Consider the following 26,911-nt stretch of genomic DNA (forward strand, 5'->3'; position numbering starts at 1 on the left):
TGTCATCATTCTACTCGTTTACACCAAACTGCAATGGTCGATGTATACCATAGACTATTCACATGTCTTACAACCATCGTCTTACCACCATTTGCATGATCAGATCAAATTTGTTGTTGGATTTACTGCATTTATTTTTCATAAGTTCTTCTCTCCTAAATTCACAAATGTCCATAGGCTTTATGCAGGACCAACTGGGTTCTCGTAGGCAATTGGTTAAAACACCTTTATATCCTGAAACTCTGTATAATACGTCCCACCACCTCCTTTTTACCATCTTCTTTTCTGTGCATCTGACATTTTTCTATGATTATTCCCTCTACAATGTTGTAAAATGAATCAAGTAAAGTGTGTTGTAGCTTCAGGGAATTGGTATTTATCCCCCCAAAAGAAGAGATAATGAACTTTTTGTTTGTTTACTAATGTACTCTAAGCATGATAGAAATATTTATGTGTGTGCATAGTGTGAACGTTCATGAGTTATTGAACCTTAAGGCAATTATGACGTTTAGATTATACATTACTGCGTTTGTTTTAAATTCTTTGCTCGTCGAATGTTTTATAGTTCATTCCTCTGCTTGTTCCATTCTCAGGTATGGGTGTCCATCTTTGGACAAAATCATGTTGTTTGTATAAGGTTATTCTGACTTTGACTTGGTCTTTATTCCCTGTGTTACAATAAGAAAAACGAGAAAACAAATGTGAATAGAGAAAGCATAAATGTCATTATCACCAACTAAATCAATCAAATCTAATTTCTCTCAGTGCGATAGTGTTTCCCCTTCCCATTCTTGTATATGGAACAACCCCCCCCCCCCAAAAAAAAAAGAAGCAAACAACAAACACTGGATTTACTTGACGTGATATTGTTATGATAGTCACTCTTAAGCCTATTTAGGAAATAAACTACAGTGTTTGCCCGTGTCAATCTAATGACGGCATTATAACGCTTATGTTATATGAATAACACCATCAGTACTGTATCAATGTTTCCTTGAGGCATCCTTCTTAACTGCGCCAGCCGATGTTATCTCCTCTGCATTATTGTTATTTGTAAGATGATGTACCTAGAGGGGCAAATATGTGCTATTCTGTTAGCTAAGCAGACTTCTGTGTGTACACAAATGAGCATTGGCAAGTTTGCTCGGAGTACAGGCGAGTCACCAAATACGATGTTCAATACTTCTCGTGGTCATGTGTCTACATTGACATTTTATGATGATTTGACATGTAATTATTCAGTTTCCAGAACTCAGATGTGTTGTCTCGACGAGTTTGACTGGAATGAGGTCTTTGTCAGTGATGTTTTAACATGAACATCGTCCATTATACAAAGGAGAAATAATGTATCGATATAATTTTGTTTTGTATGTGTTTGGGTTTGTTTGTTTGCTTGTTTGTTTGTTTGATTGTCTGTTTTGACGGAAATCTCTGAGCGATCACAGTCTAACCATTTCTGTATACACACATCTAGTTAAGAGTTGTACGTCGCCCCTGTCACGTACAGTCACCATGCGAAGAGCAGAAGAAAACTTTACCGAGGTCCCTATTGGACCGACCTTTAGACATTCTAACACTTATGATGAAATAATTCATTGGAAAGTCTGCCTGTCCTCTCAAACTCGAGCTCTCTCCTGATATCCCTGATTTCATTCAAACTATAGTTTCTTTTTTTTTTTTTCCAGAATCTGCACTCAATGTTTTCTCTACTTCCTCTGATGCGGAATCTCCAGTATCATACACAATGTACTACCATAATCACCATAACAAAATGATACCACAAATCTCGGCATGCTTACGTAATGCAAAGTTCAAATAACCTGAAAACCCAGCATGAACTAATCAAGTAACAGAAACCGGCTGTTCCTATAAAAACTAATGAAATCATCAGCCCGCTTGAATTGATTGTCTTTTAAAACCTCTAAATGCATTTCATGGCGAAGTGAATTTTGAGACATTGGAGTCGAGTTCGAGATTAAAATTGATACCGTTGAAGGGAAGATAGGAAAATGAAATCAGTCCATGTCTTTCGTAGATATGAGAACGTAAAGTATAGTGTACGAGGGAGGGAAATGTAAATGAGCTTCATTGTATTCGGAATGAATAAGCCTTCTCATGATTGACAGTTTGGTGTTTTTCTTCTTTTCTTTTTTTTTTTCCACAAGAGCAATGCAACATTCTAAGTGAATGCACCCGTTCCCATTCTAGATTATCGCGATACATAAATATCTGGGGTGCGATAACTCTGGTCCGTGTGGATTCTATGCTTGTTGGTTGGTTACTCCTATTCAGATGCTGGCTACGATGTGGTGTTGAACTATGGGTAGTCCCTGTTGCTGCAATTCAGCCAGTGGATTAGTCTCGTGTATGCCACCATAGCCGTGGTGCAGTGCACTCGGCTTGTGTATTAAATCGGCGACGCCACAACTCGCTGGATGCTGGTGGTGATCGGCGCCGACCCCTCCGCCGCCGCCTGCGCTGCTGCCGAGACTGTGCTTGGCGTCGCCGTGGTGCGAGTGTTTGCGTTCCGTCTCCTCCCGCGCACGCATCTTCTTGAGCTTCATGCGGCGGTTCTGGAACCAGATTTTGACTTGACGCTCGGTGAGACTCAGGGTGCGGGAGATGTGCGTCCGGCGATCCCGCGTGAGGTACATGTTGTAGAGGAACTCCTTTTCCAGCTCGAACGTCTGGTACTTGGTGTAAGGCTTCCGCTTTTTGCGCGTGCGCACGTTCGGCGGTGGTGCCATCCATGTGTACGAGGCTGAAACCGTCTGCTGCGTGCCGCCATGATCTACATGTGATAGTAACCAAGGAAACAGACGGACCATGAAGGGATGAAACGTATTGAACAAGAGGCGAATGTTATATGTCCTCAGAATAATGTTTATAGCCTCCGTTCTACTTAACATACTCTCTGCCTAAATTTACTATCCACGTGTGCAAGCAATGTACTGTTGAAAGACGAATACGAGCATTGTACATCTTAATGGCATTCTGAGAGATCAAACGATTCAATGTTGTGGAATGCAATATCAGCATCCTTCAAATACACTTTCTAATACATGGCATTGAAGCATGAGAGCCAAGGTAACAAGATCTGTCATTCTGTGATCAAAATGTAACAAGAGGCAGCTTTCTTTTTCTTCTTAGTCTTCTTATTCTTATTCTCCCCACCCCCATTTCCTTTCACCGTTCAAGAATGAAAACGTACTTTAAACTGAACCAAACTTATTTCATCAAAACAAACATTAAGATTTATCCTAGAAAGCAGAAACGGCAAAACAATTATGCCAGATTATCGTAGATGACATTGGTTATAATGGGAATGATATAGTTTTAAAACTGAAGTAATGTATACGCATAGCGATAACAGCGGGTTCAGCTTCAGCTACAACAACAATAACAACAATCACTACGGTTGCCACTAATATCACTACTACTACGATAACGATGGGTATGTACCGGTAGAAATATTTCATTTCATTTCATTTCCGACGAAAGTATATAATATGACACTGAAATCAATAACATTACATCGTAGAAAGCAGAAAGTAAATTTTGAACACTTTTGATGTCTTATAATGATAGTACAATATACATTCTTCTTTTTTTCAGATAGGTAGCATTACGTCTTTCCTTCTGAGAGTTTTGTTTTGTTCTGTTTTGCTTTGCTTAGCTTTACTTTGCTTTTTTTCTATCTTTGAGTAGCAGCGTTTTTTTTTTTCTTCTCGTAAATGCTCAGGAAAAGGTTATTACCTAATCAAAGGTTCTTTGAGGAGTGGTTAAATTACTCATTGATCACGTATTGAATCGAAACATAGTAGTGCGGGAGCCTAATCGCATTTTAAATTTACCTTGGAAAATGCAGAAAATGTTACAACCGGTCTCCACCCCCCCCCCCCCAATATGCAAAAGACTGTATTGATCCAAACCAAATAGATTAAGAAACTTATCTATAAAGTACATGGACTTCATTGTCGATCGGGGAAACACCACGCCATACATCGAAAGACACACATGATCAATAAGTCCAATTTTGTAAAAATGAATAAATGAATCAATAGATAAATACATTAATACATAAATAATAAATAAATGAATGAATAAATAAATAAAAAATAAATGAATAAATAAACAACATGAACGTAACATTAATGTCTAAAACGAATAAAACATGACAGAAAATATTTGACCCCTTGTGCATAAAAAACAACAAAAAAGAATATGTGTTATCATCTTTTTTTTTTTCTTCAAGACGAATGAAAAGGGCCAGTGAGGAATGTTTAACAGGATAGAAGAAAACACGTATTTCACCCACATCTAAATAAAGAGCTGCTTAAATACGTGGAAAAATCCTCGTAATGCAAAGCCGATGGTTTGCAAAAAGGTTAACCACCGTCTTCTAGTGCAGACTGCGGTCAGAATATCCCAATAGGCTAGTCATTTTCTAGTCACGCAGCTCGGACCTCAAGATGTGCCCACATGGGAAGAGATGGAGGCGTGTTGATTGAACTTGGCTTGGCAAACGTTCGCTTGTGATTTCCACTTAACAACACTTACTTTTGGACAATAATAGATGAATGACCTGCCGGTCATTGGTATTGAGAAACGCATTGCCAAAGCTAATCCTGTCCGTAGTATTAGATATTGCAAATTTCGATTTCCACTACATTGAGAACCTATCAGGCAGTCGTAGTTCATAGTTTGATAATAAAGCTCGCTTTAGGCCCTTGCTACCGGGGGCCAGACACTATCGACCCTACTTCATAATAAAGATGTATAAAGTGCAACATAGAGGGCGTATGTCAAAAAGCTAATAGGCTGCTAACTGTATAAAACAATAACGGTGACATTCTCATTTTCACATGGAGAACAGTTTCTCATCTACACTTCTGCACAATCTTATATGACAGTCGAGGTCACGTGACTTCCGGGCTACTAAGAGTGCGCAGATAAACGTGATGGGAACTAAGGGCAGTGTAAACGCGCAGACGTGAATCCCATCACGGAAATCAATTGGGTCACCTCTGCTCTAATAGCTGTCACACGAAATTCGGCGTAATTGGATAAATGTACTTACACTCCCCTCCCCTGCCTACTTCCTCTAGTGTCTAGCCAACACGCCCTTGAATTTACCCACCGCCTCCCAATTAGCTTACCGGGTACGTATTCGGCAATACCCCTGTCGCAAGTAATTATTGCCGCCCGCCTTTTATTCCTAGTTCTGTCTGTGTGTTTCTATGCGTCATCCCACATTACGCGCGTAATCTCTTTTGCCACACTCAACCGAGAACGTAGCATCTCCGCGCTGTTCCTCTCACGGATGTCGTAGCATTTTAACACGGGGAAGCAGAAAGAAAACATTCTCCGTCTGGGCCAGCAGTGTGGACAACTCCATCATGCCATAGTTTCTACGTGTAGGTATTGCTACCGTACATCTATAAAGCGTGATACACTAGATCGAGGCACATTATGATGTACGTAACGATTATGAAATCATAAAGCGATAACCAATGTCCATTAATCTCCATAAATGTTTACCAGTAAAACGTCAAGTCTTCAAACGAGTATTTTATGGCTTGGGATAGATAAGTTAAAGTGGAAATGATAACCTGTTTGAAGTTTTCTTGATGATTATAGATATAGTTTTGTCTGATCAATGTTGTAGGTATGTTGGCGATACTTTAAATCGTTTTTAATAGAGGTTAAGAAGGCACCGAGTAAACATTAGGATATTGTGTCACATGTTGCCTTCACTCTGAGGATGCATCTCATAAAATTTCACTGACTAAAAGTCCGACGTGTGGAGTTAACACCACATTCGATCGGTCATGAAACATAATTGCGAGAAAGTGCTGGTTTGCCTTAAATTTTGCTGAGGCAATGAGACATTGTTCACATTCACGATTTATATCTACAGAGCATTATTTCATATTTGTTAAAACTAGAAAATTGTTCCATGCAAGTACTGCACTCAAGGAAGAGAGACTAATTAATGTCCAGGTATTTTTTCATGAATTGATTGGAATTCTCGTTGGATAATTCAAATTTGGGAAGATTTTCCGAATCTTAGTGATTATACTCAGAGCCCAGCAGTCAAATCATTATTATTATTTCAGACACTTGTCAAACTTATTGTTTGTTTTTTTGCATGTTTCTTGTGACTGAATAGATATTATGATATATATTTGTGGAATTAACACTAACCTTCCAAAATTATATTCGTTTTGACACAGTCATTATGGAGTGAATTCTAATAGCACGACAAGAAGAAAAACAAAATAGTGTCGATAACAGTTATGTTTATGATATATTATACGCACCATGATATACAACCATTGCATTTATAAAGTGACTCATAAAAGGAGCTTAAAAAAAAGCGTCCATGATCTCAAAACATTCAACAAGTGAATAGTCCCAACCATGTCGATCAGTGTTATACACGCAAACAAAAACTTCTGTCTTTTTCTTTTTTTTTCTTCTTGTGCCTTACTCATCAGAGTCAGTGCATTAGACAAGAAAACGTGTTCTCATATTTTGACATCAAGGGAGCGCAAATTAGGTAAAACATTGTATAACATGTATTTAGTGAAGTTGCCCTTTCTTTTTTTTCCCCTGTAGGTTGCCCTGCTTGTTATTCTCCATTCACTTTTTTGCCCTTTTTTCAGAGCTAAACATGGCTCGTCTTAATAAAAAGGTGTCAACAACTTAAAGCATCTTAATTATATCATAACGGCGGTGATTCCTTCGAATTATGTGAATTGTCAATCATTTCCCTAAGCGTGTACTACTAGTATGTATTGCAATAATGCACATGCTATTTCGATGTCACTAATGATAATATCAAGATTGGACATGAAAATATATTGGGGAAGGGTTTTTTTTTTCGTCAAGCTAAAACAAATAAACAAACAATCAAACGGAACGGAAGATAAAGTAAAAATATACTGAGCTGACTTTGCGCATTCCAGGTTGATTGTTAAACATGCAGAAGTACCCAGGGCATAGACTTTAAACGATGCAAGCCGCCATATGTAATCTGATCGCAAGTTGCTATCGCTTGTAACATACTTTTATTGACCTCATTCCATTGAAGAAGAAGAAAGGTATTTACGGGTGTAAGGGTTCAGTGCCGAGTTGACTATCGTGTGATGAAAGTTCACACTGTAAAGTTTGGCGGGACAAATATTACGCCAGTTTTTATTGCGTCTAATTCCGCCCAACCTAAACATTGACAGATGCTTCACAGCAGCACGTTAGAAGGATATAAAGTGTCATATGCCACCTGGGTCTCATGATTTTATAGAATGTTGATTTACTACTTGAAATGATATAATACGGTTCATTAAAACGCATACTATGACTGTAGTGGTGCTTTATGAGAGGACCCTACACGAGCTACGCAGCAGAATTTTTATTTCAAGTCACAAGAGGGCGTTATGGCACAGTGTTCTTGGCAATTGGACAAAAAATTAACCTCTGCGTTAAAGTTAGGGGATACCTTTTACAGACCTCCCAAAATGCAGCAAAACATTAAATATGAACCTCAGGGGACTTGTTTAGGCCACTGCTGAGAAATTTGGCAGTCAACAGTTATCTACAATTTGAATAATGCACAAAACTCAACTACTCAGTAGCCTTTTTGTTGTAGTCTTCTGTATTTTTTTATCTATAAACACAAATCTAAAAGTATAAAAGCTGATGTAATAACATATAGAGTGCGTGGCAAGAATGTATATAGAAATGTTTGTAATTTTTGATGAACTTTCTTTACAAAATATACATGATGGACACACATGCAGTGCATGGGTCTGCAAAGCTAGCCTAGTTATGTACTGGAATTTACGGTGAGCCCCGAAAAAAATTCAATTCAAAATCTAACGGTCAATAAAAATGTACTTAATGTTACCTTCCACTTTCAATACTTTATGGGAGTTTCTAAAATGATACTCTCTTCAACATTCCACTGTATTTACACAACTCTTCATTTAAGGCATGCAAATGGGATTCCCTACCTTTAAGTGTTCACTTTGCAACATGTCTCCTACTTTGGGCCTTTAGCCATATTTAGCAGGGTGCTACATAACCTTTTTTTCTCTCTCTTATTTTTTCTAACCACTTGCCTTGTCGGGCAAGCATATTTTCCAATTGATCCACAACAGTTGTCCGAACGTGAATTATACTTGCCCTCAAAAGAAAGTCCCAAAATATGAGACAATGATATAGAAATCCACTTGTAATTAAAGGACTTGATAAAACACAATGAATCAAAGTGCATTGCATCACAAGTAAAGAGTCATTATCTTTAGGCCTCTGTATGGTTGACTTTGTGGGCTTGCGGGGGTGAAAACAGGTGGCTTCAAAGCTTTTTGCTTGCCCAATTTTGGCAAGCAATTTTACTCAATGTTCCAAAACACTTGCCCGATTTGATTTTCACTTGCCCCAGGGTAATCAGGCAAGCGCTTACGTAGCACTTTGCTGTCGGTATCTCTATCATAAACTACATCTTCCCAAGCAACATCATTATATTAGTTTGAATATACAAAGTTTTCAAGGGACAATTCGTGACGAGAAGTAACCTGATAAAATAAGACAAATATTAAACAAATACAACCATGGAAATGCCGTCAAAGGCTTACTAAAATAAGGTAGTTATTAAGATATGCTGAAGATTAACTTATTTTTTGTAAGGCAGTTCTTCAATAGTTTCCATGAATAGGCAAATGATGGATTTTATGGTGTCATCATCTCACAATTTTCAATTGGAAAAAAAAAAATCTCTGCCTCCAAAGTGTAAAACATAATGTTATTCCTGGCTGAAGAACTTCAAAATAATGATCAGTCAGACATCATGAGTTTCAGACTGAGCCATTAATGTCTTTGAAAACAAACAAACAAACAAACTGGACATTTCAATATTTTGTTTATAATCTATATATTTTACTTTCTTTATTGACTAACTATTAACTGGAATTTTCCAATGAGATCTCTGCGCGAAATTTGGGCAGAACATTTTCATCTCCCCATCCCCGCGCAGATTTTATGATTAAAATGAAATAATTTCATTTCTTACGTAACAAACTTGCCATTAAAGCTCTAATACATTTCAGATTCTAAAAACACAAAATATGGAAGAGCAACTCATTTTTTGTTGCAGTTGTTTTTACTTGTTTTTCCTAGAAGCTTTAGGTGTGAGACATTGCCTTTAACTATTTGTTTTTCTTTAAGCCATTACTGCCTATTGATACTATAGTTATGGTTTATGATATAAATCTTAAACTGCATGGTGTAACCAGTGACTGAAGGACAAGATAACAATAAAAATAATATATCAATTCATAAAGCGCAAAAAAACTTTAGATGTATATTCATCTGCGCTGCAAGAGTTTCTGATGTACTTGACGATAATAAACAGTTAAATGAAAAGAATAAAAACAAAACACATGAAAAATGCACATATATACAGGCGCGCGCGCGCACACACACACAAACACACACACGGACACTTTTTGTGTGTGTTACCTAACTTCAAGGATTCGACGTCTTCCCCAATATGCATGATATTGTTTGATTGGTTGGATGGTTGTTTTTATTTCTGTCAGTTTTTTTTTTTTTTCAAATCGCACGTAACAAGAGAATACAATATTATTTTGACACGAAACTGTCTTACAACATTGATTCAAAATACATTTATATACAATATGAGCATAACAGTATTCGATGTATAAGACGTATGACATACTATATAGCATAAAGAAATTCAGGAGATCGTAATAATATCAATAGTAAATTAGCTAACAATACGCATTCATTCAGAATATGTTAGATCATTATGATATCCAGCGTTTAGAGAATAGGGAAAATAGAGAAAAAACGGGATGTGAAATAAATTTATTTGGACTTGTGTATATCTATCAATGGTATTGTAAGAAAAGAAGGAAAAAAACAGGAGACCGCGATCATAAGCAGCTGCTTGACATGGATCGAGACCTCGGGGTAAAATTCGAAATTAAATTTGGCTTGCATAACTGCAAAGAACATGTTTACAAAAATAATAGAACGTATAATCAACTCAGAAATGTCGTAATAATTGTTAGGTAAAAAGGGGGAATCAAAACAATTTTCATCATAATATTGTTTTCAAAAAGCAAGATAATGTAATTTTTAAAGCAAACTATTACTATAACGTGCTAAAGATGAGTGCTGTGTGTGCTGTGCTGTGGCGTGCTGTGCTGTGCTGTGTTGTGCAGGGCGCGAAGTGCTATTTTGTTAATTTGACATTTGGGCATAATTGGGTATGTTTTAGTATATCTGTGTGTCGTGTGTGTTTGTGTGTAATATATCTATTTTTGCAATATCAGCTCCGATGTGATCACGAGTATAATTTGGAACAGACTCATGCAGCAATTTATTCAACTGCCATTGATCTATAATACCTTTATGAGACTATCTGTTAATGGGCTAACATTGGCTAATAACGTGAAATAATTTTCCTGTACAATAGTATCAAACGCTATTGTATTCAGATAAAAGATTTTTTTTGTTGTTTTCACAAGTGCCTCAAGTGAGTAAAATTTAGTAGTGACCTTTATTTGCTCAGGAAGATTGTTCCATATATCTGGTCCATGATGTCTAATTGACTTTTGAGCTATTATATAAAACTTGGGATTGCGGAGGTGATAGTTCTTGGAATGTCGAGTTGGGTAGGGCATGGACGCTGGAGTTCACAGTGTACAGGTTGTGGAATGAGAATGGGAGGGTGTTCGAGTTGTATTTGTCCATGAATATCGCGGATCGTAATATATGAATATCGTTTATTTTAGGGTTTTCAATTAACAGAATAAGGGTTTGGTACTGGAGGTTATCATGGTACAGTTGCTGCTGTATTGTTGTTTTTGCTATCTGGTTGATATGTTTACGTTTATTTTGATTGTAACATTGTGCATTTGAATATATTATTATTTTCTATATCTTTTTATTGTGCAGGGCCCCTTAGAAGAGCTTTTTTTTTAAACTGAAAGTGCTACCCTGTTGAGATAAAACGGAAATGAATAGATAGATAAATAAATGCAGTTTAGGCCAGAACCACGAAGAAAATGTTCTTTTTTTCAGTTCTCGAGAGATTAATCGTTGAGTAACATCTTACGTTGGAGATGTTCGAGGCAACACTCACAAAGGATTTCATGTTGTTGTTTTTTCGTCAAATAATACCATTTTGTATTCTTCGACACTCCGTTTTGAAATAAATGCTATCTATTTTGTATATCATATGTTGTTCTTTGATTCTTCAATTTTCACCCTTTATGCATCAAATGGTATGACAAGGTTTACTGGTATCCAGAAAGACAGACAGCGATATTATGTGAAATTGGGACATTTCCACATAAACCACAATGTGTAACCGTGTGTTTGTTCCATAAGGGATATGCCACACGAATATGAGAAGGCAAGTAAACATGAACCATATAAGTAGTTTTTGTTAATGATATCGTGCATATTCCTAGAGATAACTAACTTGGGTTAATAATGCACTCATTGCTATTTTGATACTCATTTCATCAAATATACGGCCTAATTTGGCTATCTTTATGCTGCATCACAATTCTCATCCATCTGAGCAGCCGTGTATCAAAGATTCAGATTATGTGGTTGTTGTTGTTGTTGTTGTTGTTGTTGTAATTCCAGGGAATTTCAACAAAGCAACGACGTATTTCATAGCGCGCTCGCAAGGCAGTTGAGGTGGTTACACGTTATATCATAACACAGTGTTGTTGCTTGCTTACTTGTCTGTATGTCAACGTGTTATGCTGTCAAGTCTTCTCGCATTCCTTAACAACGAAATAGTTCAGGTGTGAATTTCTTCACTTTGTCTCCCTCTACAAACAGCAGTTGCGATCTTAACAAATTTAATTTGTAGAGGGAGACAAAGTGAAGAAACTCACACCTGAACCTTCATCCCTCTGAATAATATCTTTCTTTCAACAAAATAGTTCTCAGTTCTTGTCATGTTTACAAATGATTTATAATGTCCTAGAAATCATGTGTTGTCTAAATCCAGATCTGTGTACATTGAACACTGGAACAATTCTTTGCTGTGACTCAAGTTTTCACTCCTCACAGGGAAAAAAAATACCCTGAAGCCACAGACTTGTTTTTTCTCCTTTGTTTATGTCTTTTCTATAATAAATTCACCAACTACTAACGTTTTCATGGCATTCTTCTATTACATTTCTTGTTGTAAGTGTGTTACAGCTAAAATTGAGTCTTCTACATCGATTGACTAACAAGGGCACATGTAGTGGATTTACTGTGCGACAGTGCGACAGAAAACAGACCTCCATTCATCGAAAATCAGTGGATCGCTAAAGCGGACAATCACGTAATGGGATAAACCCTCGCAGTAAATTGAGTCGTCACGAGTGTCGATATAGGTGGGAATCTCTCCTCAGAACAGCGCGCGTGCACAGACGCACGGACAAAAGGAACAAAAAGGGAGAATCTCTTCTTTTCCTCGCTTTACCGATGAGAGAAATCGGGATGAGAACAACAGATACAAAATCGATTGGATTAGAGGTATTAGCTCACTTACCATATCCTAAATCTATGCCCACTGACACTCCTCCGTATTACCGGATCATGTGTTGGGCGCTCAGACTCCTTTGACGTTCTGAGAAAGGTCTACGTACTACTGTATATGATATGGTATGTCTTTTCCTTAGACATAATAGTTGTACAATAGTGGAAACCCCTCCCTCTTTAATCTAGGCTTATACTGTATTCCATTCACATCATACAAGTCATAAATTGCAAAATGCTTCTCAACGACGTGTCAGGTTAGAAGAGATTTAAAATGCGGTTTGCCATACCATGTACAAGTTGATTGAAATGAATTATAGCAAACTTAGAATAAACGAAAAAGAGAATGGTAGAAATTTCATCGAAATCAGACCCAAATAAAGCTTTAAATCAGTGATATTAAAGGTACTGATTACTATTGAGAACAGTGATTTCAAAAATGTTCGAGTTATCACATTTGATGCATATGTGTAGGTCAGTTGTATCACAAAACGTCCTACCATATAAAATTTTGCAATAAAGCCTAAAATAAGGAGACATCACTATTTTTCTCACTAAACCATAACTGTAGAGAGTTTAGTCTAGACACGATTTGATTATAACTATTGTTCAAATTTTTTACATTTAACAATTCTTAACATAACAATGATTATACTGATTAACTTTTTTACATTGGTTGTTTCTATCACATTTTAGAACTATTTTGAAGCACTATAGCTGGGTTTTTGTTTCAAGTGCAAATTGTAAATTATGCCTTTTATCGTAATCGCATCCTCAAATTGGCAGCTAGGAGATGATGTCATCATCTCGCAAGTGTTCCGTTGAACTGTCCACAAATCCGTCCTTCTTGACATTGTGTCAATGGCCCTATATGTTTCCGTCCGTGCTTTCTTGTCCATGCATGAAATTGCCACTTAGGTAATCTCGGTCAATGAAGCAAATACATGTCTTTAAATAGTGAAGCATGAAGCAAATACATGTCTTAGTGAAGCATTCAGCGCAATTTGATTTCACATACCGCAACGTGGCGGAAAGACATGTTTCAATAGCATCCTTTCGTTGTAACTGATTGATTGGAACTCATAAGGAAACCACTAAGCATTCTTTAAAATGACAATATTCCCACCCTTTCGATGAGTAATCAAAATAATGTTCTTGGAAAACATTACAACTGTTACTACGATCGTAAAAGCATTCACAGGTGACCCAGGACGTAGTGTTGTCAGCTGATTGGTCAGTTATGTCCTTAGTAAGGGGGGGGGGGGGATCAAACAAACAAACATTACTAAATTGAAATAGATTGTCGTTTGCAAGCTCCAAAGAATGTATCTATCAATCTAGTCCAATTCTTATGTATTTTGTTTCTGATATACTCAGCAGCAATGAGTCTTGTTGATTTATTTATGTGTTTGTTTGTGTGTCTGTTTGTTTATTTGCTGTTTTTCGTAGATTGATTGTATGTCTATCTACTTTGCTTGCTCACGATTGCAAAGTGTTCATGTTATAATATGTGTGTGAGTGGTGCAAATATTTCATTTCAGTTTGTTTTTGTTATTTTCTTAGCTTCGAGAATATATGCAGGGGCGGATCCAGGAATTTGTAAAGGGGGGGGGGGGGGGGGGCGTGACTAATATTTCTGGTGCCACTTCCGGGTTTCATTTCATTTTTTTTTCTTTTTATTTCTTTTGTTTTTAACGAAAAATAAAGGGGGTGTGCGCCGGTTGCGCCCCCCTCTGGATCCGCCACTGGTATGTTCGTATGTCTATAAATGTTTCCGTTGCTTCCGTTGATATTAATTATTTGGGTTGCTCTGGAACATACATCCCGCAGTTTATCATTGTTTGAGTACACAAACCCGGCGTCACGTGGTTCTGATAATGTACAATAGGAGTGGTTGTGCTAGCAATCATTTTAAGGGGGTATGACACAGTAAGTAAGCAATTGTCGTAATAGTCAAATAATCTTCTTCAATCAAATTTCACAGTAAACATATACACACATGTGTACGCGCACAATCACAACATGTTAAAGCTATATGTGTGTGTATTACTGAATACTGGTATCACAGTCAATACTTTAAAAAGGTTCAGTTTGATGGAATAATTTGAAAAACTCCCTTAAGACCAGTAAGACCATGAGACAATTGATTTCAGAAGATTACATACATTTTTGTTGCAATTAAGTATCACCTTGATGACACCCAAATACTAAGTAAGCAATGAGCGTAATAGTCAAAAATCTTCTTTAATCACCTTTCACAGTAAACATAGTTACACACACGTACACGCGCACAATCACAACCTGTTAAAGCTATGTGTGTGTGTATTGCTAACATTACAGTCGTCAATACTTTATAAAGGTTCAGTTTGAAGGAATAATTTGAAGAAAAAAAAACTCCCTTAAGACCAATAAGACAGTGAGACAATTTGATTTTAAAAGATTTCATAACTACTTTTTGTAGCAGTTAAGTAACACCTTGATGATAGCCAAATATGGAGTTTCACGTTTTTCTCTTCTTTGTTCTCTGATATGAATTCAAGATATCTTGTGTATTCTATTGTATTTTTTTTTCTATTTGTTTCAACCTAAATACAAACGATCATGATATTGTATGTACATTATAGTATTCTTCTGGGGATCATTTTTAATTGGCCTTTCTTTTGTGCTTCTTCATGATTCCCCCACTATCATGCTAGTAAAACAAATGATTGTCAAAAGTGGAAAGATATTATATTTGTATGTATGCATATGTGTGCGTGTGCGTGCGTTCGTGTGTGTCTGGAGATAAGTACATCCATTGCCACAGTAAAACAATAAAAAAATGGGTGGTGGGGATGGAGAGGAGACTGAATAAAATAATTGCTCTTTTACAGCGTTATTGTTCGCTATCGATCACCGTTACAGCATACTTTTATTTATGAATTCGTATACACAATGACTGAAGCGTTTGTTTACTACGTGCCAAATTTTGCGCGTGGATGAAATTAATGAGGCTGCCATATGTCTCATTTTAGCAACGAGAAGCGATTTTGAGCTTTAGCTCATCCCCCACCCCCCCCCCACCAAAAAAAAAAGCTATCAATGATTCACTTTGAAGTATTTGACTGCTGTTGCAGTATGAGAAATCCCACACAGCATGCAGCATATAGCACAATCATGTGAGTTTGAAATGTTGGTATCTGTGCGTTTGTTTCTATATGGGTCTTGAAACAAGAAATACAAAACAAAACAAATCGTTATATTTCTCCTGATCAGAATTTGTGGACACTATATCACAACACGTTGTCTTATCACTGCAAGCCATGTAGGTAGAATAGTATATGATAGGGATGTGATAAATAAGGAATGACCAGATAAAATACTTAATCGCAAGGAAGCATTAAAAGCCTAAGGGGAATTCTTTCTGATCCAACTTTTTTTTCTTTTTTCTTTTTTTTTAAATATTAAGTGTTGTTTTTTTTTCGCAAAACCACTCTGGTCATCTTTCTTTCATTTATTCATTCATACATTCCTTTCTTATTTTCATTTCCAAACAATATACATTGATATAACAAACGTCAACAATTATAGTATACAAACACGTCCTAATCAGATCTAGCGCAAGCGCCATGCATCTGTTTCTTGTAATGGCAGGTATAAGAATCAGATAAACCTAAAGTGTTTTACAAGTTCGACTGTGTTGTGAAAATGTTTATGTTTATTGCGCACAGAATGAAACGGTCCATTTTAAAAAAGGTGTTTCCATACCATTGAAATTGTAAACTTCCGGTTCGAAGGTTACATAAAAAGAAAAATAAGTTATGCAAAATCTAAGCTTATTATATTCTTGTGATTTCCCCGTCCTCCCCTTTCGCAAAAAAAAAAAACAAAAAACAAAAACAACAAGAGAACAAATGAAATTATCAAACGAAAACTGAATATCTCTATCAGTAAGAGAAATATAGATATATTCGTAATTTGGAAGATTCTATTTTTTTAACCAAGACATGACTCATACAAAATAAATGGTTAATATGATATGACAAATAATGCTTCTTTCACAAACAAACAAGAAAAAATTCAAGAAACATAGAAACTAACAAAAATGTATGTGTATTGCCCAAATCAGCACTTTCTGCTTTCTTTGGTTTCGGGCTTTAACCCTTGCCCCTCTGCGTTAATCCTAGTCAAAGTGCTTGATGATGTATATAGGACCTCTATCACAAGTGGAATTGGTAACACAGGTGTATGAGCAGCATAAAGATCTGCCAGAAGTGACTAAAGGAAATATTATTGTATCTAGATTCAGGCTGAGTTAGCAAGAGTTCAATATCAGAGACTTGTCACGAAAGTAAAACTTTTCAATTAATGTTTGTTTGTTTGTTTGTTTGTTTTTCATCTCAGGTATTTTAATTCCTTTTTTATGTCTTTCCTGCCAACTGATTGGTATAAGTTTGAAATACAATTCAAACACACACACACACACACACACGCATACACAACAATATAATCTTCTCCTTTTCGTTCCCATAAGAGAAACATCTAACAATTGTGTACCCACAAAAAAGACAAACAAACGGACTCACACATTATAGTATAATATAGTACATTTGTATAGTATAGTGCAGTATAGTATACAAAACGTATACTTATCTGTGCTATTATGGAAGAACTAAAAACTTTAGTCGCCTATATAGAAAAATTAACATTTTAATTCAATCTTTGTCATCGATGGATAGCGTTGTAGATGTCATTTGCTATGTGTAATATTTTGTCAATTATTCATCTAAAATCCCGTAAATTTGCAGAAAAAGAAACAGATTTTGTACTTGACTGTTTTGACATATTTGGTGCTCCCAAAAGTACATACACTATAAAATTATGGGATGTCGTCATGCAACAGGTGTCAATGAATGGAGCTACAGAGTCGTGCTCCCCCTCAACGCTCTCCCACTTTTTTTTTCTTTCTCTCTCTCTCCCCCTCTCTCTCTCTCTCTCTCTCTCTCTCGCTTTACTTGTTTGTTGTTGTTGTTGTTGCAGGGTCAATGCTCTTTGGGTTCATTGTAAATGTCGACTTTTCTTTTCTTTTTCTTTTTTGCTCGAAATGTTCTATATGACAAGTATTGTGCGTTTTCCAGAGACAGTATAACAGATGTTACTTCAATCATTTTCTGATTGTAAGGACAGATTAAAACAAAAAAGAACAAATAAAACTGTATATTTTCTTTTAATATACACAAACATACAAGGAACAGGCGAGAGATGTGAGAAGAAAATGACCCTCTATTTCACATTACATCACTCATTTTATGAGCCCTTGTTGGAGTGCATTAAAGTTCCAGGCACTTTGCAAATCATCACTTTTAGTAAACGGTAAGTGTGAGTGTCTTTGAACTCTGTGAGGTTTGCATGGTGACAGCAATCGGGCATATTCACCTAATCAAGCCGGAATTCTGTGCATTAAAGAAGAGATCCCTAAACCTTGATATAGATGACAGATCATGAGACCAATCTGTGCCCTACTCATTCATCATTGGAGAAAGTGCTTTCAAAGTATCTCCCTTCTTCCATCTTCGTGCACTGGTGTATGAGGTATTGGACTCAAACAGATGGGCCTTTTGAGATTCAGTGCAACTCCACCGATATGGCGATAATTGGGTATAATGCTATGTATAGCAAATACAATGTGCCAAGGAACTACCACGTTGGTAATACGATGGAATAAAATGGGTGGGGTGGTAAAACACCCTTCTTTCCCATGCTTGCAGGTGGAAAAACTATCTATTTTCAACACAAGGAACCTCTCTTTGCGGATTTTTTTTTTTTTTCAGGAGAAGAAAGCGAAAAAAATAGTACGTGGAAATAGTGGACAGGCTTTAGTTTGTAATACTATAAGCTCGAAAAGGCAATCATGATCTTGATAACAACGAGCAAAACGATATCAACAAAAATACTGATGAAGTATTGATATAAATGGTATACCCTTCATAGACTAGGAAACTGTTTAATACAGTATGTGGATTGGGTGAATGCAGCAATATTAGTAGAACACATCAGCTAGGGTTGAGGAAAATCGGACAATTTGTTTAATAGTTATTATTTTCTAAGTTTGAATGCAGCCATTGCTGGATGAGAAGACTACTTACGTTCGTGACGTCACGTATGTACAGCGATATAAAGCAAAATAAAAAGAGAATTCCACGAAATTTTATCATTTTACATGAGAAGTGCACACTCCCTAAACTTGTTAACGACATATACGAGTGGTACTATCATCATTCATCCTGCTTTCTGAATAAGGTAAGTAAAATGCTCTTTCAGTATGCTATCAAGAAAAGTAAAAAAAAAAATGTTGATGATATTTTCTTCATATATTCTTATATCGTTGTCCATACGAGACGTTACAAGGCAATGCCTGCACCAAATCTTTATAAAATCCATAACTAAACTGAACGGATTATCCGATTCTCTTTAAACTGCGCTGATGTTGCATTCTAATATTGCTTGTTTCCTCAATCCATGTAATAATTTAGATTCATTTGCCTTTACGGAAGTTTCTGGCTTTTTCGAAGAGAAATGTTTCTCTACTCCTAATATATCATTGTACGCACAGTTCATGACTACGGGCAATCATCATAATGTACATACGTGCAGTATGTGACCATCGGACAATGTACATAAACGTCATCCTCCTACTCGCGAAACCCTTTTCACCATTAAAGCTACTTAATGTCCAATTAAATCGATACGCTCCCATCTTTTTCCTATGATAGAGATTTTCCTGCAAATGTTCGGCGAGTGACCATGAACAGAACATGGTAAACAAGATGAAGAGACATCGTCACGTAGACCTACATCAGTGGATTACAACAAATCTGATGTTGGTCAATTACGCCCTAATACATCCCTTTCTCAAGCACTCAACCACTGCTATTATGACTCGACAAAAGTGGGCAGTTCAAAACACAGATTGATGCTTTCGTTTGGTCAAAGAGCTATAATATTTTGGTCAAAACCGCACTGCGCACTGATACAACATTGTTACATTTTGTCATTCTGAATACGAATGATGCGAATGGCTGCATGCGAAGGTCTTTCCCCCTTTTTTTCTTTGCGAAAACACGAACATTTGGGGGCACTTATCTGTCTGTTTTCCACCATCGTGTGCAGTTCGAGCTCGTGCTTTCGCACACTATGCTCTAGACGACAAACAACAGCAACAACAACAGACAAACAAACCACCCTAAGAACAACAGCTATAGTGTTCAATATGTTTTGCAACAACTGACTAGTTGTAAGCTCCACACTGATAACCCTTTGCCCCTCAGATTCTGAATTCTCAATAGATTGTCCACATGAACCGTCATGTACTCCCACTGGCAATATTGCATGTGATGATCCCCTTTGCCAGTTCTCTGCAAGTATATATGATAAATATGGACTGAGCAATAAAAATGCATGCTGACTTGTGTTGGACTTGGATCTCAAAATAGGCCTACTTGCCATAGAATTTAGAATAGATTTTTAATTGTTTTAGTTCAGATTTAATACTTGGAGACGCTTACAATAGAACCTTCCAAACCAATATTCTGCTAGTGAAATTATCTGCGAATCATAGCTATAAAAAAGTAAAATATTAATATGATTAACAAGAGACATTGGAATGCACATTCCAGTAGACTGAGCATAATGTGAATGTTTACACGTAACAAATAGTAATGAGCAAAAGACATTGTAGAGAAAGTCTCATGGAAAACAAACAGGCTATGCAAAATGGAATCCAAAACGTTAACATCAAATGCAACGTGTAAACGTGAATAACAACATCATTATACTACGACTACGACATTGCGAAATACATTTAATCACTATCGCTTCTACTTTTACTACCTACGGAAAAAAAAACAACTTATGACGATAACATCATTAGTAATGATAATACTTAGATAATAATGACGACGGAAGAAGGAAGAGAAAAATGTATGATTACATATTGCGTTTATAATGTCTCAATTTCATGTAATTCCAAAACTTAATATCTCAAAGGGGGAAAAAACAATCCATGTCATCTATCCCAAATTACACAATGTCATTGACTCCTTCGGAATGTGCCCGACAAGATTTGGGAGGCGTCGATGAGTTGAGTAGGCGAGTTAAGTATCCCAGTATCCCGTGCCGTAACGCAACGCGTCACTAGTCTCGTACTATCTTCTGTCAACGTGCTTTACTATTTTGACATGGTTTGTTCCTGTGGCTTCCCAAGCGGAAATCATTCTTCAAATCGCAGCCATGCCCCCAAGTTGCGCCTCGCTTCCCCTAGAATGCAGCACAAAGAAACGCTCTCAAACTGGCAGGTACCCTTCCGAAGGAAAGAAGGGATCTCTGTGCCATCCATGGAGGACTGGCTCTGATTTCTGCGGAAATCTGACCCAAAGACCGTCGTATCCGATTAGACTTTTTTTTGTTAGTGTTTTTGTTATGTGCTGTTATTGAAGTTGTTGTCGTTGTTTTGGTGGTGTTTGGATGTTATACTTAACTGCTCGGCTGAACGCATTTTCCCTTTCCCGTAGTTTAATATACAACTGTTCAGCTCACCATAGACACCGCACGGAGTAAATCGTGAATGTAATTTGGATGATCGATCATCATACTAAAAAACGAAATTGAAGACGCTGGTTAACTGTGTGGTAACTCATCTCAGAAATCTACTGACTGAGCTGCATGGTGATGAACAAAAATGCACTAAAACAGAATAAAACTGTATGCCTCAGGAAGCCGGTGAAGAAATGTCACTGGTAATGACTTTCACTGACGAGTTGAATGTCAACGCTACTGTTTATGGGAAATTTTAAGTATGGCATAACCGGTCATGCCACAGAGTTTAACGTTTTAGACGTTTTTAGCTTTTATTTATCATACTGTTTACCCGTAGGTTCATTATCTTATTTTACACAACATCACAAACTTTGCTAGCCTGTAGCATCATGCAGCTCGATGTTTGTTTGTTTCTTTGTTTGTCGATCTGTTTGTGTGTCTTTCCAAACTGGGAACATCGTTAACCAGGGGAGTTTAGCCATTCAAAGGGTCATTTTTTTTTTCCCAACGGACCAACTGCTTTGGGGCACCCCGGCAAGATGCACACCCCAACAGGAATAATCATTTATGAGCATCTATATTTTGACTGATTTTGCATCATCCAGCCTCACCTCCTCTCTCCTCTAGTTACATTTTTCTCGTTAAATCAAGATTTCTTTATTTCTGTATAGAGGCTAAAACAACGTGCAGTCTCAAATGAAGAAAAAACACATCCTATTCGTGAACACAGTATCCACACGCATGGCTATACACACCTAGTATTTTCTGTTTTGAATAGCTGTAAAACCAGGGAATAGACCTTTATTCGCAAGACAGAATACGCATCGACACATTATGCATTAGTTTTCTTCGAACCAAGTACAGGCACAACACTTAAAGCTAGGTCGCCATTTATTCCGCGTCCCTCAATCACGAGCTAGCCCACACGTCTGAGCGTTTTAGATCAGAACTTTTAATGTTCGTTCAGTTTCACCTACATGCACGGAGGCACGAGGATAATTACGTTTTAGTTTTCATGTAAGTGAATGTGCAACTGTCCATTGTGTGGTATATAAAGATAAAATCACCCACTGTGCCTCCAAGCTGAAATGCAGTGTCTTCGAACACTTTATGTCAGAATGATACACCTGGACATGCCACCTGGACGTTAAAGATCAGCTATAAAATGAAAGTTGGCGTTCATTTTGTTCATACTACTACGTCACGCTGACTTATCATTTCGACGTATAGTCCTGCTGCATTCATTTATCTGCTATTTTATATTTTTTATTATATATATATTTTATTATTATTATTATTTTTTGAGAGGGGGGGGTACATTTCAACATGCAAAGAATATACCAATGTGCACGTCTATGTGCACCGTTGATTGTATCTTAGAACTATGTTGTAGTTTCATTATTGTACTAAAATCAGCTTAATGGTTTCTGGTAAATTGATTCCAATGTGTTCCTGCAATTTATCAGTTTGAGAATACTATCATTCGTCGTAATATTAAGATAATCCATAATACACAATAGAACAACTAATTCAACTAACGAAAGTTACTTACCGTTAATCAAGAAAAGGAAACCAACTTTGATAAACCTTTAACCTCTCTTACGTTTGCCAACAATTTTCCCGATCGTTTCCTTTAACGGTTTTTTTTTTAATGCTAACACAATATGGCGGTTTCACTCTCTAAGAAAAACGCTATATTCTCCTAAAATAGGAACAATAGTCAGCACTCATTTTTATTTTTCAGGTGGCATGTAAATTCATATCTTATCTCGCAGACACTTTTTTTATTTTTCTGTGGTAAAAAAAAAAATGTAGCGAATCTGTGACTTCAAGAACAAAACACGCTGCTCACCTTTGCTTCTTTCTTCCCTACCTTCCATAAAAGTCTCAAAATCAACTCAAGCGCCCATGGTTTGTATGTTTTCAAAGATCGCATTATCGGATAAAAATAGATTTAGTACCCGCACGTTCTTCAATGTGTATAAATTATGCTAAGGTTTTGCATGTGGGCGGTAACCTCTTGTTCAGCCTCTTCTTCCTGACTCCAGAAATGCATGATTAAAGTTATCGGTTCTGTTCAAAAAGGAAATAAACGCTATCATAAGTAACATTATAGCATGCCCCTATCTGGTTCAACTAAGGCCATAAAGAATATCCCATTTCCCATGGTGGTGAATAAAAACGTTTAGTGCAAGCGAGCTACTTAGTAATTGTTTTACACTGTCAATAATTGTTTGCATGAGTGATTTTTGATAAAAGTGGGGGTGTCTTATATCTGTATAAAAGAAACACAATTCTCGAAAAAAAATTTCCATCTCAATTATTCATTTTCCATTCTCATACATGGGTTGGTGTTATCATGGACTGAATTCTCTAGATGTTTTGATAGAGATGTCATTTGTTTTAATATTGACCACGGTTAATACATCCTTTTGTCTTCTTTGCAGACAGTCATGAGCGATGCTCCTTTGGTATTTTTTTTTTTTTTTTTTTTGTAGTGGCATATCAAAGAGAGAGAGAAAAAAAATGAGTACGATTCGGTTTGGTCGTTTTTTCTCTGTATCAAAAGGACATTTGATTCCAACGCAGTTGTGCCAGATTCCCAGTTTACACTGAACATCATCGTTCACTTAATTTGCACTCCATCATCAATATTCATCGTGATTATGACATTTCTGTTGATATGACATTTTTTTAGGTGTTCTTTATGACGAATGTACAAAAGCAAAGCATTGCTAGGGATGTTATAGACCACAAAGAACGTGTAGCACAATATGTAATGGAGATGACGATTGTGATGTTGCGGAGACGACTTATTGATGGCAATATCTTATCAAATGAAATTCAAATCGTTGAGATGGACACTGTGCATGTCTTCTTTAGCAAAGACGCTTGGAAGTAGGGAAAAGAATGATGGGTCAATTACAAGAGATCTCATGACTGCTATATGACTTTAATACCACGTACCTAAACTGAACTGAAAGAGATTGTGACCGAATGTTTTCACCAAATGACATTGTGATAGGACGACTCTCACATAGGGCCTACATTAGTTTATATTATTTTCAACGCTAGTAGAAGCATTAATTAAGCTCAGACAGGTTTGATTTTGTTGTTGTGACTTGTTGGGTGTATCAGTGTGATTAGCTTCCACTTTCAAAATGTGGCATTTATGGCCAAGGTTTCATAGTCAGGGTGCCATAAGCAAGTTGACCCGGATGGACTTGAATTAGATCGACATCAGTCCTTCACACATCACGAGTTGCAGTGGTATTCCGCGCGACTACGTAAATCTTCTGCTAAATGCAGGTCGTTTTGACAAGAGAGGTGTTATAAGAACAGTATGCTAGCAAACATGCGGCTAGTTGCCAGCTTGTTAGAATGACTGGTCTGCAAATTATATGCGTTAGGATCCCAGAAATTGCAGAATGAATTAGGTTTACGTGACCGGAAGTGATACGCAGCACTACATCTTTACGCGAAGACGTGCATTATAATAGTTTTGCGCGAAACACACAAATTTATCAATTTGACTGTATTAGTATATGCAACACAAAGAGATGCATAATAATTCCCTAACATAAGCTTACGTTATCTTTCAACTAGCTGTCACAAAGACATACAACAACAAATATATATACATACATACATATACATACATATGTATTCAATTCCCAATAGCTTATCTAATTACCCTGATAGAATATGCTAAACGTACCATACCACTATAAATGTATGCATATTATTGATGCTGATATTAATGTGAACTATGAATTCACTTAATAGAATATCTTGATAAGGCTGTCGTAAATGCGGACTAAGTACAAACCAGGAAATTCTTTTCATGCTTCAAGTTTCAGAAATCACAGGACATTAATCTTCCTTAACGTCAGTGTTTCTACATTTTGTTTATGTTCAATTTGTATGTCGTATTGAAATACAAAACTAACATATCATTCTTTTCAGAGACTTGCCACAGTTCAAGCAATTTGTTAGCCTTCCGCAGAAAAAAAAGTGCATTGAATCGATTATTAATTATTGGAAAATGTTCAGATCAGTGTCATCTTTTTTTGTAATAACATGCAGAATGAATATAAATGAACACAAAAGTGAAATTCCGCACTGCACTGTTGTTTTATACGTATTTGCACATAATATGAAGACACTGATGAACAGGCACGGGAATGTTACCTGAGCCGCTGTCCGGTCTCGCGAGCTCCTCGTCGCCGTTCCTCGCCGCGGGATGGGAGCTCGTTGCCCCGACGGTGTACCCGTGTTTCGTGTGTGCCGTCAACCCGTTGTGTGGCGTTGCTCCAGCCGACCCATGGTGCATTCCCGACGTGAACATGTCCTGGTAGCTGAAGGGGAAATGTCCGACAGCCTTCTCGCCGTGGTGAGCCGGCGGGGACGACCACGAGTGTCCATTGTGTGTGCCGCCGCAGCTGGACGGTGCGATGGCCGACGAAGAGCAGCAGTTTCCCGATCCGACGTCGGCTTCACCACCTCCTCCGCTCCCAGCGCTTCCCGGCGGTGGACTCGGGTAGCCGCGCAGGCAGTTCGTGCTGCTGTGATAAGAAAATCCGCTCATAAAACCAACATAACTACCGCCGTGAGAAATGCCGTAACTATTGTTATTGCTGCCTGTAACTGTGTCATAAAATGATCCGATACTAGAGGGGAATGCTCGGGGAGGTTGTAACCCTTCCATCTGTCAAATAGTCGTTGATGCTAGTCATTGGCTTTCAGAATGCAACAATACTCCGTTTTGGACTACTTTTCAAGTAATATTTTCCCGCCTTTTCGCTCCCGACGATACATGAACGATGAAGCCACACTGCGTTGATGATAGTAATGGTCAACTAACAACTTAAGATGCAAAAATAAATAGGCGTAGGGTACGGACGCTGACAGTCAATATTTGCCATGTGTAACTCTATCACTGCAGACGATAGGTTTTAGATGTTATTGTCGTGTCCCCTGGGTTGACTTGACTGACAGTGGGTGCGTATTTACGGTGCAAGCGGTAGCACGCATCCAACGGCTAATGCGTGAACACAAGAACGAAGTAAGCAGTAGGCAGGGCAGGGGTGGCGTTCTCGAAATTAAAGTTCACCTACTTAAAAAGACAACGGCCTAATATGACCTCACATATCTATCGAGTATGGGGTGAAAGGTCAAATTAGCGCCACATGCGTTCGACTTATTTGCGGGTTGTACGATATCACTATCTCTCCAGAACGAATGTTCCTGGGTTACAGAGAAATCAATATAGAGAAATTTCATGGCCACATCTTGTGTCGCTTTCCATTACTCGAAAATTTGCAAAGGAGCGCCTGCCCGAAGATAAAGTAGTGGGAAGATTAAAAGAGACATCACGTGAACAATTTTGGACCAATAAAACTCTAGGACCCCTCGATAGTGATAGTAAAACAGTGACCAAGGACAACGGGTATTGATGCACCGTTTGTTGTTTTATTTGTTGTTTTGCGTAATCAAATAAAAGCGTTTGAGGGACCGAACAGTGTATGATTTTCGTCTTAGTTGAGTTGGAGAACCCAATGCTTACCTTTGAAGTATGATTTCTCTGCAATGATTGAAATGAGTCAACAGGAATTAGAGGGTAAGTATAAAACAGAGTCCCGTGCTCCTCCATGCTTACCTAGCATGCTGACGCCATCTCCGTGACGGACGAATTTGAGCGGTTCCGGAAGACTGCCGAGACGTGACGGGCTTGAGACAAATCGTCTGACCAGATAACTAC

At 37.4% G+C, this 26,911-nt stretch overlaps 1 protein-coding gene across 1 annotated transcript; it reads right to left on the minus strand.

Annotated features, from left to right (window-relative positions):
* Positions 1-2,288: 2,288 nt before the first annotated feature.
* LOC139736503 (uncharacterized) lies at positions 2,289-25,858 on the minus strand. The gene is made up of 2 exons (XM_071647252.1): positions 25,342-25,858; positions 2,289-2,791 (listed from the first exon to the last, which is right to left on the minus strand). The coding sequence occupies exons 1-2, from the start codon at positions 25,856-25,858 to the stop codon at positions 2,289-2,291; spliced, it is 1,020 nt and encodes a 339-aa protein (XP_071503353.1).
* Between the last annotated feature and the right edge of the window lie 1,053 nt (positions 25,859-26,911).

The sequence above is a fragment of the Diadema antillarum genome, unplaced genomic scaffold (genome assembly GCF_040938485.1).
Source record: "Diadema antillarum isolate AM-2024a unplaced genomic scaffold, OU_Dant_1.0 seq00000649_RagTag, whole genome shotgun sequence".
NCBI lineage: Eukaryota > Metazoa > Echinodermata > Echinoidea > Diadematoida > Diadematidae > Diadema > Diadema antillarum.

What these genes read in the sequence shown, in the direction of transcription:
- LOC139736503 (XM_071647252.1), bottom strand. Translation starts at nt 25,858, where the DNA reads ATGGAAGGGTTACAACCTCCCCGAGCATTCCCCTCTAGTATCGGATCA. An exon ending in GAGACCGGACAGCGGCTCAG is followed by an intron (nt 2,792 to 25,341) that starts GTAACATTCCCG and finishes TATCACATGTAG; the next exon opens with ATCATGGCGGCACGCAGCAG.